Raw genomic sequence first — 18,727 nt, forward strand, 5'->3', positions numbered from 1 at the left:
AAAATAATACTCCTGTTAATGAACCTGTAACATACAATCTAGTCTCAGATAAAATGTTCCTTTGGTTTTGAATAAAGAAAACATTCATCTATTTCATTTTTCTCTTCCTTCAGACAACAGTTGAAAACAATTAGCAGATAAAACATTTCTTGCTCTTCGTTCTTTATGTGCAAACACCATGGACACAGTGAAGATAATAAACAGTATTGGTGCCAGTGGAGACCCTTGAGGGACACCACACTTTGCTGGTTTCCATTTGGACACTGAGCCATTGACTGACTCTTATCTGTCTAATAGTCCTTCTGTCAAATTAATGTCTTTCACAATTTAGAGGCAAGAATGTTGCAGAAGTCCAGAGAGATGACATCAATAGCTCTTCCCTTGTTCACTGATGCAGTTAATCCACTCTTGAAAGCTGCAGGATCAGTCGTGCACAATTGGCCCCTGGTGAATAATTGCTCTTGGTGAAGCCATGCTGGCCACCCCTAATCTAACTTCTGTAAAATGTTGCACACCTTGTTGGTGTTTTAGGTAAGGATATGCCTCTGTCATTTTAATCTGACAAAACTCATGGTACTCATATGTGTGATACCATTTTTTAACGTAAGGCTTCCAGGAAATGGGGTTTTCAAGCAGAAAAAATGTTCCAGCAACAAAGGTTATGCTCTCTGATTGTTCACTGTGAATAATGTGAGATATTACAGAGGATTCATTGGTTTTCAGTAAGCAGCAGACTGTTACAATACACACCACACTATCATAACCTTTGGGAGCCAATGAGGGGTGACCAGGATTTTGGAACTGCTAACAAAGCTACTAAAATGATCTTTTATTTTGGAAATTTAGTCCTTGCACATATTGCAATTGAAAAGCTTGTGATTCTTTTATAGGACTGTTACTCCAGCAATGCCAGTGACTGGCTACATTCTGCCTGTGGTCGTGATTTCATTAAATCAGGGTAACAACTCTGAGAATAAATTTTTGTTAGAAAACATGAATACAAATAGAAAAATCTAGACCCAACCTTTGTATCACAGTAGATGCAAAAATTTTGACAAACCACTGTTCAATGGGTAACTATGACCTAAATTCCTCTAGATGAATACTTTCTGCAAGCCAAACAAGGAAGAATTTACCAGGATGAAATATACCCCTTTTCAAACCCATTGGCTTCCTAGGACTTCATTGTCTTATCCATAAAGCTTTGCACCCTCTTGAAATTGCTTTAATTAATAGTGTGTGTCTGGTACCCAGTAAACTGGTTCTGCTGCCATTTCCACTGCTCCTGTTTTTTCCATCATGGGTAACAGAATTATCACTGCTTGTTCTCAGCTCTGTGCTACTTTTTCTGGTTTTCAACCAGCTCCAAAGACTTTTTGAAAATCTTTATGGCCTCTGATTCACCATATTTTCATACATCATGTGTAGCTTCCTCATGTGATTTATTCATTTTTTTTCTTTCTCAAGGTTCTTTTATCCTCCAGTGCCTTATCCTCCATTTTATTCTCCGTGAACACTTCTAAAGACATGAACCCTGCAACTATTCACTAGATTTACTTAACAATTATAACTATGTTTTGCCTCACTTAATCTCTTTTTAAGCATAGTCCTTCACACAGTCCTTCTACAATATGGCTCAATGTAATCATCAAGTAAAATTCAGTTTCACTAATGAATAGTTACCCACAAGAAATCAGTGGGTTTGTTGCTGTTCCCATTAGATGTTTCAATTCACTTATTTATTCCTGAACAGAACTTTTCTCTGAAAGCTGGCATATGTTTAATTTACTTCAGCTGTTGTCTTCCCTTCCACTTTTCTGTTATCATCAGTCATCTCCCAAATATATGACAACATTAAGGAAGGCAAAGGAAAACCAAGAGGGCTGTAGGACAGTGCAGTAAAGTGAACAGAGCTGAAAGAGAAGACAACCATCAGACTGAAGAATATGGGAAGCAAACTAGGAGGGGGCGAACACCAAAGGAAGATGGGGTGAATCACTGTGCAAAAGAGAGCTGAGCATGAAAGGAGAAAAGAAGGCAAAAGAAAGAATGTAGCCATAGACAGCATAAAGATTTGACAATAAGAAAGAACAGGCAAAGAGGAGACAGAAAACAAAGAAGATTAATAAAGACCAAAAAAAAATGCCCTGGGGAGATGATCTGTATCAGAAATAAGGGGTGTTTTTAACCAAAATTGGAGATGCCCGATATAATGGGGAACACTACAGACTAGAGTAGGACAATAAACAGAATAAATATTTTAAAATAAATGAGCACAGAGTGACTAGAGCAGTTATGCTGCTGTACACACTAAACCAGAAAGAGGTACATGAACATTAATCTGGTGTTTCTCTAAAATTGAAAAGGAAAGCAGGATGGTGAAAGGATTAAGTATAAAACAGGTTGAATATTAGGGAGGGTTTTTTGCTATATGCTCTTGGTACCTCTATATGCAACAGCACTTACATTGAACAAGGGTAATAAAACCACAGAGCTCTGCTGTTATCACATAGTAATACACAACAACAGTAAATGTACATTTGACATTGGGGTATACTGTTTCTGATTCCTTATTTCAGCCTTTTGCCAAGCTGTAGTCTGCCCCATTCTTGCTCAACATTATAAATATTTTTATGGAAATGGAATACACATCAAAAGATGTGATATAATTGTTTTATGAGGCACTGGTTAGACCTCATGATTAGTTTGCTACAAAAAGGCAATTATTGTACAATATCATGGAGTACATGGGATCAGTTCAGCTTCTGAGATAATTTCTTTTGAGAAATTGTATATTGGCAGATGCACTGATTTCAAGTGAGAAACCCATCTGCATCTGAAGGCACAGGACTCTCCAACAAAAAGAAACCTGCAAAGTAACCAAATGAAACCCTTTGAACTGATATTGTCAATTTGACAAAATATACTTGGTTCTTAGGGTGCTTTCAATGCACAGTGCTTGGTTATTGCCATCATGCTCATCTTGCCCAAGGAAAAAAGGACTGAGTGACTTGACAGAAGGCACTTAGCAGATGCAAAGGCTGAAATAAACCCATGAATTGGTAACATCAGCTCTGTTGAAGCTGATATTAAAATTCTAACTAGCTCCTGCTGTGCTGGGGCTTAAGTGCAGTTTTCCTGTCAGTTTGTCTCTTAATTTATCAGTCTAACCAGGAAAAATTACAGTGGCCTAGGTCTTTTAGGGACAGGTGGCAGCTCCCACTTGTAGCATCCTCTTTGAAGATTGTTGAAAGAACAGCTAGCCCCCTAGACAAGTGGCTGTGCTGGGGGAAAGGAATGCCTAGTGCCAATCTCCTTTTCCAGGTGGACATGGCACAACAGTTGGGCTTCAAGTTGGGTTCTGTATCTGAGCAATAGATAACATGTGCTTGTGAGGGCAGTGCATGCCCTTACAGGCATTTCCTAGCTCCTCCTTGGCAAATGCAGCAGGCCAGATGGAACTGTTCCTTGGGCTGCCAGTTGGACCACCCTGGTTTATACCAAACAGGATTTTAAAAAACTCAAGGGAATGGAAAAAGTCTGAAAATTCGCAACTAAAAATAAACAGGAAATGAAGGCAGTACTGTTTCACATGAAGTGCCATAAGTAAATGAAACAGAATTGTCCAGTTGGAATTATCAAAATTATGAATTTAAGTAAAAACACTGTGAATAGTGAAAATAATGCCAGGGCAGAAGGGAAAGGAAGAGCTATGTTTAAACAAAAAAGCTAAACAAACACAGCTATAACAATGCTATCACTTGAACCACACCACATCTTCAATGTGAGGTAAAGGAATGTGTGCAGAAAAGTATGGCATTTTGAAGGTCTGAAACATGTTAACTGCAGCAAGTTTCCTGTAACCTCCTTTGGAATTCCTTATTTGTCACAGCAGAGTCTGTTGCTTGAAATTTTTTTTCCTTTATGTAATAGCTCTGAAAATTTAAGGCTCAGTCCAAGTACATAACGGAAGCTTGTATTCCATAATTTGTAAGGATGAGCAATTAAATAGGAGAAAGTCACTGCATAGTAACAACAAGAATACTTGCTACTTACCCAGGGTCAGTTAAGACTTAATGCAGATTTTTTTCAGATGAATGTTAAGACACTGTTGGTCTGTGAGGACACACCATTTTCAAAATACATTATTTAATGGAAATATAATGCCAAAGAGAAAGAGCATCACTTACAATTTGATATTATTGTTTAAAGCTCAACAAATCAGAAGAATTTCTCAAAAATATAAGGCACAATCCTCTGTTGACAAGTTAAAAACTAGATGATCTACACATGACCTTTTCTTCTATAGGTTCTGATACTGCAAGGAGCTGTGAAATTGCTTTCTGACTATTCTATTTAACAGTCACCCCAACAAAATGGAACACAGAAAGCAAAGCATAAACAGATATTATTTACACAAGGTATCATCTACGCCAATATTGAGATACCAAGTAAAATACTTCAATATGCAAATCCTTTTGGTATTCCAGTCATCTGAGACCTTGAGAGACACTAAAGGCTATGTTTTATAATTCTGGAGTTTTACACAAATGCAGGCACTGGAGCACTTTCATCATCTAAACAGTTCCCCAAGAAATTCAAACACAGTGAAGCACAATCAAGCCTTATCAGATATCTTATTAAGTAGGACTTGCTGGGATACTTGAACTGTTAGCCAAAACAACACAAGCAGCCTGTGTTTGTGCAGCAGTGCAGGAGCCTTGAAAAGTCTTGCTCTTCAGCAAGGTGAATTCCACTGAGCAACACTTGGTTCTGTGGGGTAGGTGGGAGCTGAGGAGGGAAACAGCAACAAAGAAGAGACACTCCTTTCCTGCAGGACATAGGGAATGTGAAGCATCCAGGACAGCAAACTGAAGAAGAATCACTTCAGAGTTCTTTGGATTTGGTGAACTCTCCCTACAGATAAGGCCAGCAACAGAGTCAGAATCTCAGGTGTTTCCACACCATCTCTGTCACCACTTTTCAAGTTGGCTGTCTCTGAAGTGTCACCAAAGGAAGAACCTCTCAGTGGCAATGCTTGTCTACCAAAAGTCTTAAGTGAACAGGTGAAACAGCATAAGGTTTCTTTGGTTTTTGTTTGTTTTTTTTTTGTCCCATGGCTACTAGTGTAATCTTATTCTGGTTCGCTCTGCCTTATGAGCACCAACAGTATTTCTATATTTGGAATTTAAAATGATGTGTGGAAGACAAATTCAGTACAGCACAGGCTGGCTAACAAAGAGAATATCATAGACCATTTAAGAGGGTAGAAGTAAATTGCATCCTGCTTTAGTTGGCAGGCCACCTTCTTTCTTTTGCCACCAAAGTGCCACTACTCTTCAATACCATGAAGTGATAATGCACAAGATTGAGCACAAAGCATTTTGTTGCTGTTTTCAGGGTATTTTTTTGCCTCTCAAAAAAAACCAAACCAAACCAAACAAAAAAAACCAAACCAAAACAAAACACAGAAGAGTCTTAATAGAAAGACCCTGGGACAAATTTGTAGTTAGAAATGGAAATCAACCGAGATGGGACAGTTTCAAAGAGCTGATGTGCCTCCTCTTTTCCAACTGGGACTTGAATGTGGCCAGAAAAGGATCATAGGAAGTCCCAGCACAGAATTTCTGTACCTCAGACATCAAGGACAAAAATCCAACTCTGCTACAGGTTTTAATGAAGCTTTTTCTTCCTTAATTCTTACAGCACAGACACTTCAAAAGCTAAGAATTTTGCAAATTTTCAGTAATGTAGGAATTTTCAGTCCTATAGAGAATAATGGCATATGTTTTCCACAGTTAAAATTTACATAAAGACCAACATTAAGAATAGTAAGTAAATGAATCAAACTATTAATTTAATATTTTCTTTAAAAAATTAAATCTTTATTTAGAATTATTTAAAGGAAAAAAACAGGAAATCACCATTTAGAATATTATCTAGAGCTCAGAGTTCACACCAGAGTCCAACAAGTCTCAATTACTACCCAGAGATGTTTAATTTACTAATAGAAGGAAGCATTTTATCCATATGCAACACTACCCTAATAACTTTTCCTGCTCCATATTTCCTTAGTGTACTTCAAATTTACTCTAATGCTACTCTATTGACTACTGTAATATGAATTAAATGACAAAATCAAATGCAGATTGCTACTGTGCGGGGCAACATACAAATATATTTAAAATACAAATGGAAAATTAATTTACAACAGGCTTAAAACAAAGGACTAGTGTTGTATTGAACTAACTTACATAATGGAGATTTTTAAAATAATTTATTCAGCTTTCTCTTCCATCATGTCTTATTCCAGCACTATGACTGTAGTAAGTAAATTTCCAAAAGCAGGCGATTCAAACAATATTTTACCCATGACACCATGTGAAAAAAAATTAATTTCAATGTACATTGTACTAAAATATCAATACAGGTCCTTCAAATAGTGTTCCGTAGCAATACTCTTATTTTTTACTGTCAGCTAAAGTGTTTAATGAAAACTAATTACCCATTCTCAGTATGAAGCATCGATGGAGCTGGCAGTGGAATCACACTTGGGTTGCAGCACTCCTCACCATCTCAGCCAAGATCCACACAGCCAAGGGTGTTGGCTACCTGTAAAGCAGTGATTTCATCATTTCCAATTGTCTCCTTTCTACAGATATGTAAACAAATCAGAGCATCAACCAATATGGCTCTTTGGAAAGCTGCATTTCCACAAACAAAACAAATTCAAGAAATTGCATCTCCACAGTATTTTACATTTTATTTTGAAAATGTAAAACTGCAACTGTGAAAAAGAAGGAATCTTTATCATTCATTTGAACAGGAATATTTGAGTATTCATGTGCTTCTGACATATATTGATACAACCGATCTTCAGTTCTTTTCTGTCAAGACAGTAATAAATATTCCACATTGTTTATAAATTGTGACTCATAAAGCATCAAACCTGTGTGAGAAAGCACAAAATCTCTCAATTTCATTGCTTTATATTGAAACAGCTTCTCAGAGCCCTTGATACCAATGAAAAAATGCATGTTTATTACATGTACTAATTTAATAACACTAACTACTGTGTTCCTGTCTATTTTGTGTGTTGCCATACACAAAGACTGTATCTTACATGCCAAATGAAGCAATGACCATTATTCTCATTTAAACACTACAGAAAGTTACAGCACAGCCTGGCTAAATAATTTTCTGAGAAGAGCTTAGGTTTGCAAATGGAAGAAAAATTTTCTATTATAAACAGTACTTAGCACTTAAGGAGCACTTTGCATTTCCATAAGACTCCTAAAAAAAGTATGTAAGGATTGTGAGCAAGAAATAAAGTATCAGCTGAAGTTCAGGTCCAGAAGAGAAGGATCTCCACAGTGACGGGAGGATCAAGAGAGAACAAGGGGTAATGACTTTAAAAGGACAAAGGACAAGTTTAGGTTGGATATTAGGAAGAAATTCTCCACTGTGGGGGTGTTGAGGCACTGGAACAGGTTGCCCAGAGAAACTGTGGCTGCCCCATCTCAAAGCCAGGCTGGATGGGGTTCTGAGCAATCTGGTCTGGTGAAAGGTGTCCCTGCCCATGGTAGGGGGTTAGAACTGGATGATCTTCAAGGACCCTCCCAATCCAAACCATTCCATGATTCTATGATATGAAATTCAGAGGAACCTGTTGAATGGGCTCTGGATCAAGCCACAATGGAGGGGATAATGCATATGTGTAGGAACTTTGATTTCATTACTTCCTTTTCCGTCTCTATTTTATCACTAATTGTTGCTCTTTTCCTTTTTTCTTCAGTATTTTTTCAGTTATAGTCTCATTCTATTATTTTTCATGAATCTTAACATTCTTCAAATAAAAGATATTTACCTAGTTCTACCCATTAGTGCAGAATCCTGTTCCAGAAATCTCTAAGTTAAGGATCAGTAAAAAGGAAGCACAGGACTGCATCCCCATCAAAGTATTTTTCTAGAGGTGTCCTATTTATGTCCTACATGACTCCTTCCCTGTAGGAAAACAGAAAGATAAATAACTCATAGCTACTATGTTATCTGCATGAAATTACATTTTTAACATCTTGTTCATATCAGTATTAAAACTTTAAAACTCTGTCTCCCATCCAAAAATACTGGAAAAATTAGAATTATTAACCTGCCCACTCAGCTCTGTCAAAACAACTTGATTGTGCAGACTGCCAGACTAGTTTGCTGATTTCTTGGTACAACAGCACTCTCAGGGAACATGCAGCTGTCACTTAGAAGTGTTTCCCAAAGTTTTGTCTATACAGATTACCTCCTCCTGAGACATTCAAGTGGCCCTGGTGTTAAAGTTCAAACCCTTTGGAAAGCCACGCTTGGTGGAGCGATACACAAGCCTCCCAGAAGAAATGAATGTTTGGTGTGAAGTTCTACTAAAAAAAACACAGGTCCAGAGAGAACAACCCACACAGTCCCTCTGCTCCTTCAAGCTGCCAGAGGCACAGGATTCAAATGTCCTCAGAGCCTTTCTTCCTTACATATATTCAGATAAGTTTATCATAAACAGTTCCACAGAAGTACATCTCAGACTGTGTATTAGAAAAAACTTTAATGCTGGAACAAAGAATTCCCTTGTGAATATCCAGCTGACCCCTGCATTTCCAAAAAACGTTGAGTGGCAATAGAAACTCATCTGCCTCCCACTGATACTTGACTGATTTGCTAGCAAGACTCAACAACTCGTCCATGACATAGACATGGGCCTGCAAACAAATGTATTTCCATATTAAAAACTATTAAGTATCATTATTCCACTGGATGTGTCTCAAAAATTTGATCCCTTATGAAAGTCAATACTATGTCTGAGTGTCTATACCTGCTGATCTTTTCCCAAACACAGAAAGTAGTCTGTAACTTTGTATCATCCAATGCTATTATTATAAAATTATTATTATTATTAATTAAAATTATATGATAAAAGTTAAAAAGCTAGAATAGTGATGACTTTAAATCATGTTTTTGCCCAAATTAAAATCTAATCTCTGCCGTAAGGGTTAAGTGCAGTCTGTTTACCTCATTCAGACAACATCTAGTCTGCAGTGACCATTCCTTGGGAAATTAGGGATTCCCTCACATCTGTAACAAATTACATGGAGCGGTACAGCTCATCCTTAAAGTTCATTTGATAGTGATTGTAATACATGCCTTAAGGTTAGGATGGAGTGCTTAACTCAATCACTTGATTATATGCAGAATTTCAAATGCTGCAGAAGCCAGGCTGCATATGGAAGTTCTGGGATTGAGGACAACTCACCTGGAAATCAAGGCTTCTATTGTTCATATCCTACCACAGGCAAACCACATTCACAGGGAGAACACTACTATCTAATAGAGAAAGAAACATGCAATAGACTTGGAGTTTTCTATTAGAGCTGTCCAAGAACAGATGGTTCCAGCATCTGCTATTGTGTCTCCTTATCCTGGGTAATTTATTTATTTTTTAAAATGTGGTTCGGCCTTAAGTTCAGTCAAAGTTCATCTGGCATCCACATCAGTTTACATCTTTATCCAAGGATCTTCTTTGTTCATGCATCTTACAGTCAAATGAAAGAAATTACTCACACATTGCCACCTGTGTGTGAACCCACCACCTACTTAGATTTATTTCTCACCAAAGTTAATGGACTCTTTGCCTCAAGGTTTGAAGAATTTAGACAGTCCAATCTGTCTTTGAAGACCACATTCCTGGCAGAATAGTATCAGGCTGCAAAACCAGGGAGTCCCAAAACCTGATGGTTTCTCAGTACTCTGCATAGATGAAGCAGCTTTTGGCCACATCCTAAGCTACTGGCCAAAAAAGTGCTGGCATTCAATTTTAATCACTGGGAACCAGTGCATGGTTTTTTTTGTTTAAAGATGCACTATTGTACATAAGCTAAGATCCATATGCTTGAAATTTGCTCTGCATCACAGGAGTGTGAGGGGGCACAAACAGGCCAAACTAAGTGACTTCAGTGATGGATTCCCCCAAAAACATCATCTGTAAGAATTAGCTTGTTTACAAAATCACTTGCTTCCACCATCTTTTGCTTTACAAGACTGGGACTCAGGCTACAGCTTTAATCCTCTCCAGACTAATCTCATCCAGTCAGGATTCAGGTTGGTAACACAATGTTCCCAACAAGAAAACAAGATGGTAAAAGAAAAGAGAGGGTAAAATTTGCAATCACAGGTGAGTGGAGTCTGGACAGACACTTGGAAACAATGGGCTGATGTATGTATGCACTGCTCAGAAGTGCACACAGGCCTGGAGAGCTCATGTGTGATGCCAAAAATGTGAGGCAGCATTCAGCACTACTCAGAATCACTTAACATGGCAGGATAACTGATTTGGGGCAGGCTGTTAGCACGGGGCTGAGGGTGAGTGTCAGGTACAGTGTCTTCCCTGTGTGCAGGACTCTGGGTGGCTGTGAGAACAATGCACTGAAGAGCAATTGGAATAGAGCTGAACTCTACTTTCCAAAAGATAAATCATGGTACTGAACTAGAGATATCTTTCTGAAAGCTGCATCACACATACAAATTGGACACATGCTGTTCCAGAAAAATATGTGGCAATGGTTGTTGGCCTCACTGTTATTTTCCATCTGTGTGAGAAAAGGTTTTTTTTATTGTTTGTAAAGTAGCCCCAAGTTCACGTAGCATGTATGCCTGATATACAGCAATGCTGTACACAGTGCCTTAGCATGTATGATACAAATCCTACTATGAGGAACTTCCCCAAGCTTCTATATCAAATAGGAATTTGACTCACACTGATCTATGGAACAAAGGGAAATGCATATGCACTGAATTAACACAGGGAAAGCTGTGGAATCCTGTCTGACATCCCAGTCATTAGGCAGCTCACAGCAGATCCTCATGATCGCTTACTTTTAACACTGCCAGGGAAAAATTTCCATCCCCACACTCAGCAGGCTACAAAGAATACTAGGAACAAATATTTAAGTTCATTTGTTAGTTCTGGGATGCACAATATCAATTATTCAAAAAACCTTTATTACTTTGGTAAGTATTACAAGCATTTCAGAGTTCTCCTGTTGACATCTTATGCAAATTGTTCCTACAGCAAGTTATGGATACTTCAAACATTGGAGCAAGGCACAGCATACACGTGGCTTGTAAACTGCAGTACAGAGTGAGATTACCACAGTCCCTGGCAGGAAAGAAAGATTTTTCCCACAGCAGCTTCCTTTGTCTCTTTGTAACACACATAAATAGAGACCCGCTGTTGAGGTGAATTACAGCAGGTAGTGAAAGTATGCAGGCTATAGGCAAGAGGGCCTCTTGAGTCTTCATTCCCTCACAAAATGCTTTGCTTTATCTGCCTCCTAGTTAGACCAGCCCTCATTGCAAAACTGAACACACGTAATTGAAGGTTTGTGTTAGCAGCTGACGTGATGTGCTAAAACAATCCGCAGGTCTTAATCCCTGATGAGCCAATCAAGTGGAGTTAGAATCAGTCCAATCCTGCTTTTGTACACAGATGGGAATCAAGGTTTTTTGAAGTCTTGCCTAGAGAGGAGACGCATTAGTTTACAGACTCAAATTGTCCAGGTGGCTTCAGCTGAGTGAGAAGATTTCTAAGAGCCATGGGGAAATCCGTGGTAAAGGCATACCCTAAAAACCTTTCTGTGACTGTCTGGGCACCTATTTCCCGTAAAAAATATCCTAACAAGTCCTGTTCATTCATGCTATACCAGCTTTCACACCTTGTATTTGTGGTATGCAAAGACAAGCAACATGTTATTCTCAACCTCATGAAATTATGTAGGCTATAGTATAGGGTGGGGAGAACCAACCAGAAATGTTTTGAACAACTGGAAAAATTCTGTTACATCACAAACAAAAATATAAGCAAAAATATAATGGTTTTATAAACTTCTGACTAACCACAAGACATTTTAATGAAACCATTCCAGCAGTTTTCCTTCTTCATTACCAGAGGAGCTGCTACAGCAAGTGGACTTGTGGAGTTCACAGCTGTGGGGAAGTCCTGCCATTAAGACTGTCCCAGAGTCAGAGTTTCCTGATATTTCAGTTTTCTGCCCTGAAGCCACAGGAACCCCAGCCCCAGTGATGCAGCCCAGAGCCAGAAAAAACTCTCAACCTCACTTCTAATGGGACTCTCAGGACAGTTGGGCTTTCACCCAAAGAAAGCCAGAAGCACAGGAGTCCAGACTGCCAAACCTTGAAACTCCTGCCCAAGCCCTCATTCCAAATTTCCAGATTCCTGTGTCTCTGTCCATCTAGCTGACAGAAAACAGGGAGATGGGAACTTGAAGTTTCAGGAGCTGCAGCTGAGGCAGAAGCTGGGCTCTCAAGCTTGGTGGTGTTTCAAAGTAATTTAAACAAACTGTGTGACCTTTAGAAAGATTTTTCTGCTTTCGTCTCTGAATGCAACATACCAAATTTCAAATTAAAGGCCTTTTTTTTTTTTTTTTAGAATTGAATCTAGTTTTGAGCATCTACAATACAGAACCCATGACTGTTTCTTACTGGTCTATGATACAGAGTAATTCCAGTAAGACCACAGAATTTTAGAATATTTTAAGTTGGAAGGGATCCATAAGGATCATCAAGCCCAACTCCCTGCTCATAGAACTACCCAGATTGAAAAGGAATCACTGGCTTCACAACACATCCTACAGTTTATGTAAGGACTCAGTGAAAATAATAATGGTAATGATATATGGAGAGATTTCACCCACAAGTAAGTGGTTCTGAAAAAAAAAAAAAAAAAGAAAAAGCTTTTTTCTCTTTAAAAAATAAATGTGTTTCAGGAGTTCAACTCAAATTCCAGCTAAAACAAGAGCAGAGTCACTCTCCCACAAGGACTGAAGTCCACCTGCTTTATCTAACTGTGCTATTGAGACACAGGGATGATGCTCCCCTACTATTATCTGAAATACCATAATTTCTCAGAACATCATAATTTCATAATATAATTTCCAAGCCAGCTCCAACACTGCAATATTCATCCTCATGGCATGCCAGGTATTTGCCACCAGTGTGGAAGGTTGGAATTTAGCCCTGATGAATACACATCTCCCACTACATGGGCTTAGCTTTTCACAAGTGAGGTGACCACATGGAAAGTTGCCCTGTGAATCACAAGAATATGCAAATCTGTGCCATCAAACAACATCTGTTGGCAGTTTAGGGATAATTTGATGCTACTGTTTGCTTCTATCAAACCCAGTGCCGTGAAATCACTTTGCCCAGCTTCTGCTCCTATCTGCAAACTCCTGTGGTAACTGTATTTCCCAAAACTGACTCTAGCTGCTACACATAACTACACATTTCCTCTTTTGTTCAAACTGCTGGGGAGTTCATGGACCTAGAATCATAGAATCATGAAGGTTGGAAAAGGCCTCCAAGATCACCAAGTCCAATCTTTGACTGAGCACCACCATGCCAGCTAAACCACAGCACTGAATGCCATGTCCAGTTGTTTCTTGAACACTCCATAGAGAGTTCAGCCCTCCCTGGACAGTCTGCTCCAATGCTTTAACCATCCTTTCACTGAAAAAAAACTTCCTGATCTCCAACAGGTCTTCAAACCTGAAAGCAAGTTTCTTGGTGCAGCTGAATTCCCTTGCAAAATATGTATAACATAAAATAATTTGAGAAACAGTAAGTTCAAGTGCATGCCACAATCAGCCTTACACTGACACATTCAATCCACACGATACAGGTACCCAAGGATGCATCCTTAGATACATAATAATACTGAGGAATTAAAGTGATAACTAAGCAGTCTGCTTATCTCCAAGGCAAAATAAGAAGAAAATCTAGATGCATTCAAACAGTGTGGTAGAAACAGCTTCCCTTTTAAAAATTTTCTAACCTTTTCACACATAATTGCACTATAACCCAAAGATTCTTACTTATATCCTACAAAGATTCTCATCTACATTTGAAGAAATAATAGAATTTATTCAGCTCACTTATGGCATCGCCATGTTTAATTATTTTTAGTAATGAGCCTCATGTGACAGAATCCAGGTTGCCTTAAAAAACTGACATGTTTAGTGCCCGTATTTCCTATGTGTATGTTTTTACTTCCTAAGTATTCCCTTATCTCTTTTTATCAGAGGCTGGAAGTCACCTGAAGTTAACACTCTGAACTGGCATACACTAACACTGATCTTAACTTTGCATTATTAAAATGAAAATAAAATTCTGTATCAATCAAGAAAAATACTTCATTGTATTAGAAAAGAAGCCAACTGGTACTTTAAAAGAGTGGAAAGGAACATTAGATTAAATCAGGTCATCTTGCACAAAACCCTGAGGATCAGCAATTTCTATTCACAGGTTTTAAAGAACATTCAACCTTCTTCAAATCTTGCTTATACATCTTTACATCACCCCATTACTATAGAGCTTGAAGTTTTGAATACTTTATATTATACAAGGTCAACAGTACATTCCCTAGAATCTCTGGGAAGTATTTCCATTATAGATCCATGTAAAATCACTTTGTAGAAACAGCTCCTCACAGTCAGTTCTTTCTTAGTTTGGCAGCTTGATCTCAAGTCCATTTTGGAAAATCTTTATCTAATTAATTCACCTCAAACTCACCTCCTCTGAGAACTGGTACAGATACATATGCCTGCACAGGGAAAGAAACATACATACAGACCTCTTGCTCTGTTCTTAGGCCACTACAGTTATGACAATGTAACCCCTTGTGAGGGATCTGCTTGGGAATAAAAGTGACTTTATGATGATACTGTTATTCTGCTGTATACCAGAATCACTTTCATTTCAGAATAATCTATGCAGTACCCCAGAGTAATGGAAAGACTGTTGTCATAGAACTGCCCTGGTAGAGTTCTGCCATGCTCATGGAACAAGTTATAAAATAGAACTCTTCTCTAAAACTACAAAGCAAGGATATGGTATCTCAGAAATACACCTTTATTACATTCACCAACATGAGTGATGAAGCCCAAGCTGCACCACAGGCCTTTGCACCTCTAGCTGCTACATATTTCCTCTTTTGTTCAAACTGCTGGGATGTTCATGGACCTAGAATCATAGAATCATGATTGGAGAATCATATCATTTGGATATGGCTCAAGCCTTGGTTGGGAAAACCTTTGGTCAAATGAGTCAGTGGCAAGACAAGGGGCAGTCATGAGTTGCCTTCAAAAATGCGCTGGAAGAGGAAAGAGTCTTTGTGTCTACTCAGTGATTTATCTGATGTGTTATTTATCCATGCCAAACTCCTATTTAGTTCAGTGTGGCTGTTTAAGAGCTCAAGTGTAAATATGAAGAGACTCGCTTTGTTTGGTAAAAAAACAGGAACGGGGCCTAGTCAGTTTAGAGACACCAGCGCACGTGAGGAACTTAATGCAACACTTCTTTCTCTCTCTCCCTCCTAAGGGGGCTCTTTGGGTACAAGCCAATTTTTCCTTAATTTCTGGGATGAGCTAGTCCCTGGTAAACACACCTCTGACTTTGGTTATACAGCTGCTCTTTGCCTCCAAGTCAGCGGCTGTAGCTGCACCTGCACCTCAGCCGCCTCTGAGGGCTTATCCTGGGCTGGCGCTCTCTGTCTTTTTCCTTCATTTCACGGCTGTTGGCCTTCCCATTCTGGATGGCTCCTGGCCTCACAGGTGCTTTCCTGCCACCAGGTACTCGGATCTTCCTGCTCTTCCCTCGCACAGCTCTCTCTTCTGGGCACACTGAGGATGCTCCCCCTCCACACGCCACTCCCTCACACCTTTGCTGACGGGCGCGGTGCCGCCATCGCCAGCAGGTTGCACCTTGGCCACTGCGCCCACACACACCAAGGCCCTGCCAGCTCACGGCACCTCCAGAGCAGCCACGGTGCTGGGAAAAGCCACTGGGAGCTGAGGGCAGCTCCCGCCGTCGATGCTCTGGATGAGCTGCGGGGCGATGGGCGGGCGCGGCGGGCAGACCCCGAGCCGAACGCCGAGGGAGCCCAGCCCCGGGCGCCTCGGCCGTCGGGGGCGCAGGACCCACCTACGGCGCTCGCCCTCCGCCGGGCACCGCCGCGATCCCACCGAGAGAGGGGAGCGGGAAGCCGCGCGCCCCCTCCCTCTCTCCCTCCCTCTCTCCCTCCCTCTCTCCGCCGGCCCTCTGGGGGCCCGGCTCCCGCTCCCCCGGGGCGAAGGGGGCAGCCGGACCCCCGGCGGGGGGATCTCCTCGGGGCGGGGCCCCCGCCGCTCCCTCGCGGCGGGCGCGGCCCCCGCGCCGCTGCCGCTTCCCGGCGGGCCCCCGCGGGCGGCACGCGCGGCCGGTGGATGCCGCCGGGTGACGTGCAGGGCGCGCGGTGGCAGCACCTCCCCGCGCGCCGCTTAAAAAGAAGAAGAAAAGAGGGAGCGAAACATGAGAGCCCGGACGAGCCGCAGCCGCCGCCGCCGCCGGCAGCAGCAGCAGCAGCAGCAGCGGAGGGGGCATCGCCCGGCCCGGCCGCCGCCGCAGTCCCGCCGCGGGGACACCCTTCCTATGGGACGACAAGTGAAGGGCTGCTGCCGCCGCCCGCTGCCCGGCCCGCCCCGAGCCTCGGCGCTTCGGCGCGGCAGCGGCAGCTGCTAAAACCTGTGCCGCTCGCACAACTTCGCCGGCTTCGAGCATCCTCCCGCCGGGGCTCGGGGGCTCGGTCCCCCCCGTTCCTGCCTCTTCGCGTCCGCCTTTTTGGAAGAAGCGGGGTTGGCCGAGGTGCTGTTCCTCCGTCGGCTCTTTAACCGCTGCTGTTATTATTCTCCTCCAGACTTTCCCCTTCTGGGGGAGGGAGGTGGTTTCCTGATCTGAAGTGCAAAGAAAAGTCAGTGGGATTCCCCTCCTTCCTTCTCCCCCCACCCACCCCCCCACCCCCGGTTTGGGTGCATTCACACGCTCCCTCAGGCATGATGCTCAAGATGCTGCCGTTTAAGCTGCTGCTGGTGGCCGTGGTTCTGTGCTTCTTCGAGGGGGATGCCAAGTTTGGGGAGAGCGGCGCCCGCAGGAGAAGGTGCCTCAACGGGACCCCGCCGCGGCGGCTGAAGAAGCGGGACCGGCGGGTGCTGTCCCCGGAGGCCCCGGGCGGCGGCGAGGCGATGTGCCGCGGCCTCTACCCCCGCCTGTCCTGCTGCTCCCGCTCCGAGCCGCAGGGGCTGCCGCACGCCGAGCCCAAGGTAGGCACCACCTGGGGCCGCGCCGGGCTTTGGGGGACGTTTTTGGTGGTGTGTTTTTTTGGTGGTTTGTTTTGTTTTGTTTTGTTTTTGCGCCGAGCCACGCACCGGCCGCGAACCTGCCGCGTTCCCACGCGGGTGGGGGCGATGCCGCGGCGGGGGGCGGCCGCTCCCGCCCGGGGGGCGAGGGCGCGGCGGTGCGGGATCGGAGCGGGTCTGGAGCTGCTCGGGAGGCGCGGGGAGCCGCCGCAGGTCCGCGCCCCGCGGGGGGAGCGCTCTGCCGGTCCACCGCCGCCTCTGCCTCCCAGTTACTTTTGGTCCCGAGTTTCTGGCGGCGGCCCCGGCGCCGGTCCCGTGGCGGTGCAGCGATGCCGGGCCGCCCGCAGGTACCGCGGCTGCGGAGAAGGGCGGAGGAGCCGGGCGGGCTCCCGGCAGCGGAGGGGCTGTGCGCTCGCCCGGCGGTGCCATCCGGGTTGGGTTTTTCCTGGCGTGGAAAATCGTGTCCAGTTTGCTCCGCGTGCTTACTTCGGGAGGGGGGTTCGAGTAGCGGCTTGATGCCGGTGTACCAACATTGCTGCGTGGTCTCCGGCCGCCTCGGGGCCCGTGTGCTACTCACGGTTCCGTGTGTCAGCGCCGAAAGCCCCCCGCAGTGTCCGCTGTGCAGCCCCGGGGCCGGTGTCTCACCAGGTGCCGTGAGACACTCACTCTGCCTTTCCACATTACCTGGCAGCCTTGTCTGCCCAGTTTCAAGCTGCGGTCATGTGAAGGGAAGCACCTCCTCTGCTCACCGATTTCTTAAAATTGTCAAGTTCTCTGCATCCTTTAGCAAGTTAAATTCTGCTTATCAGCCTGTTGCTTAGATTTTCAAACGCGTGGGTACCTAATCGGGCAGGACCGTGTTTGATAAGATGTGCTGTGCTGGCCAGTGCTGCATCCGGGGGTACGCACAGGGAGGGAAGTCGCTGAATAATGTCATTAAGAATCATTGCACATGAAATAAACAATCAGGTGTCTTTTTTTAAAAATTATTATTACTTGTCCTTTTTTTAAAAAAACATTTCATCCTCCTTTAGGTTTAATTAAGAATTCCTCAGTTACAACTCTCTAGTTGTCAAGGTCTGAGAGACTCTTGGAAAACTTGTGTTTCAGTCTTGCTGGCCCAAGCATAATAAAAAAAAATACCCAGCCTGAATCGAATTTTTATGCTCAGTTCACGGTAGATTTCACTCCATTCTCATGTAAACAGCTTCTACGAATCAACATATGTGTCTGGGTGGTATCTCTCACTTTGTTTTGTAACAAAAAGCCATATTGCATCATTTAATTTGCTCAAGTCATGCAAATAGGAAAAAATCAATAGGACAAAAAGGGGTCGACTTATCCTCCTCCCCACTAAACTGCTGCCCACACACAGAGTCCTGTTGCTTATGGCAAAAGAATAACAACAACACCATTGTGTTTGTTAGTTGGTTCACTAATGGGTGAAACTGGAGAACATCATTCTCCTTCAGTCCCCAGCTCTGTCCAAATGTTCATGCCTTTTG

General features: G+C 42.7%; 1 protein-coding gene across 1 annotated transcript in view; it reads left to right on the plus strand.

The window, feature by feature from the left end:
- Positions 1–16,902: 16,902 nt before the first annotated feature.
- HHIP (hedgehog interacting protein) overlaps positions 16,903–18,727 on the plus strand; it is a 71,920-nt gene continuing 70,095 nt past the window's right edge. The window contains exon 1 of the mRNA XM_079307233.1: positions 16,903–17,186. Within this exon, the coding sequence (XP_079163359.1) occupies positions 16,920–17,186 (267 nt within the window). The 5' untranslated portion in view covers positions 16,903–16,919. The remainder of the gene's footprint in view (positions 17,187–18,727) is intronic.

This window comes from Erithacus rubecula (genome assembly GCF_903797595.1).
Source record: "Erithacus rubecula genome assembly, chromosome: 5".
NCBI lineage: Eukaryota > Metazoa > Chordata > Aves > Passeriformes > Muscicapidae > Erithacus > Erithacus rubecula.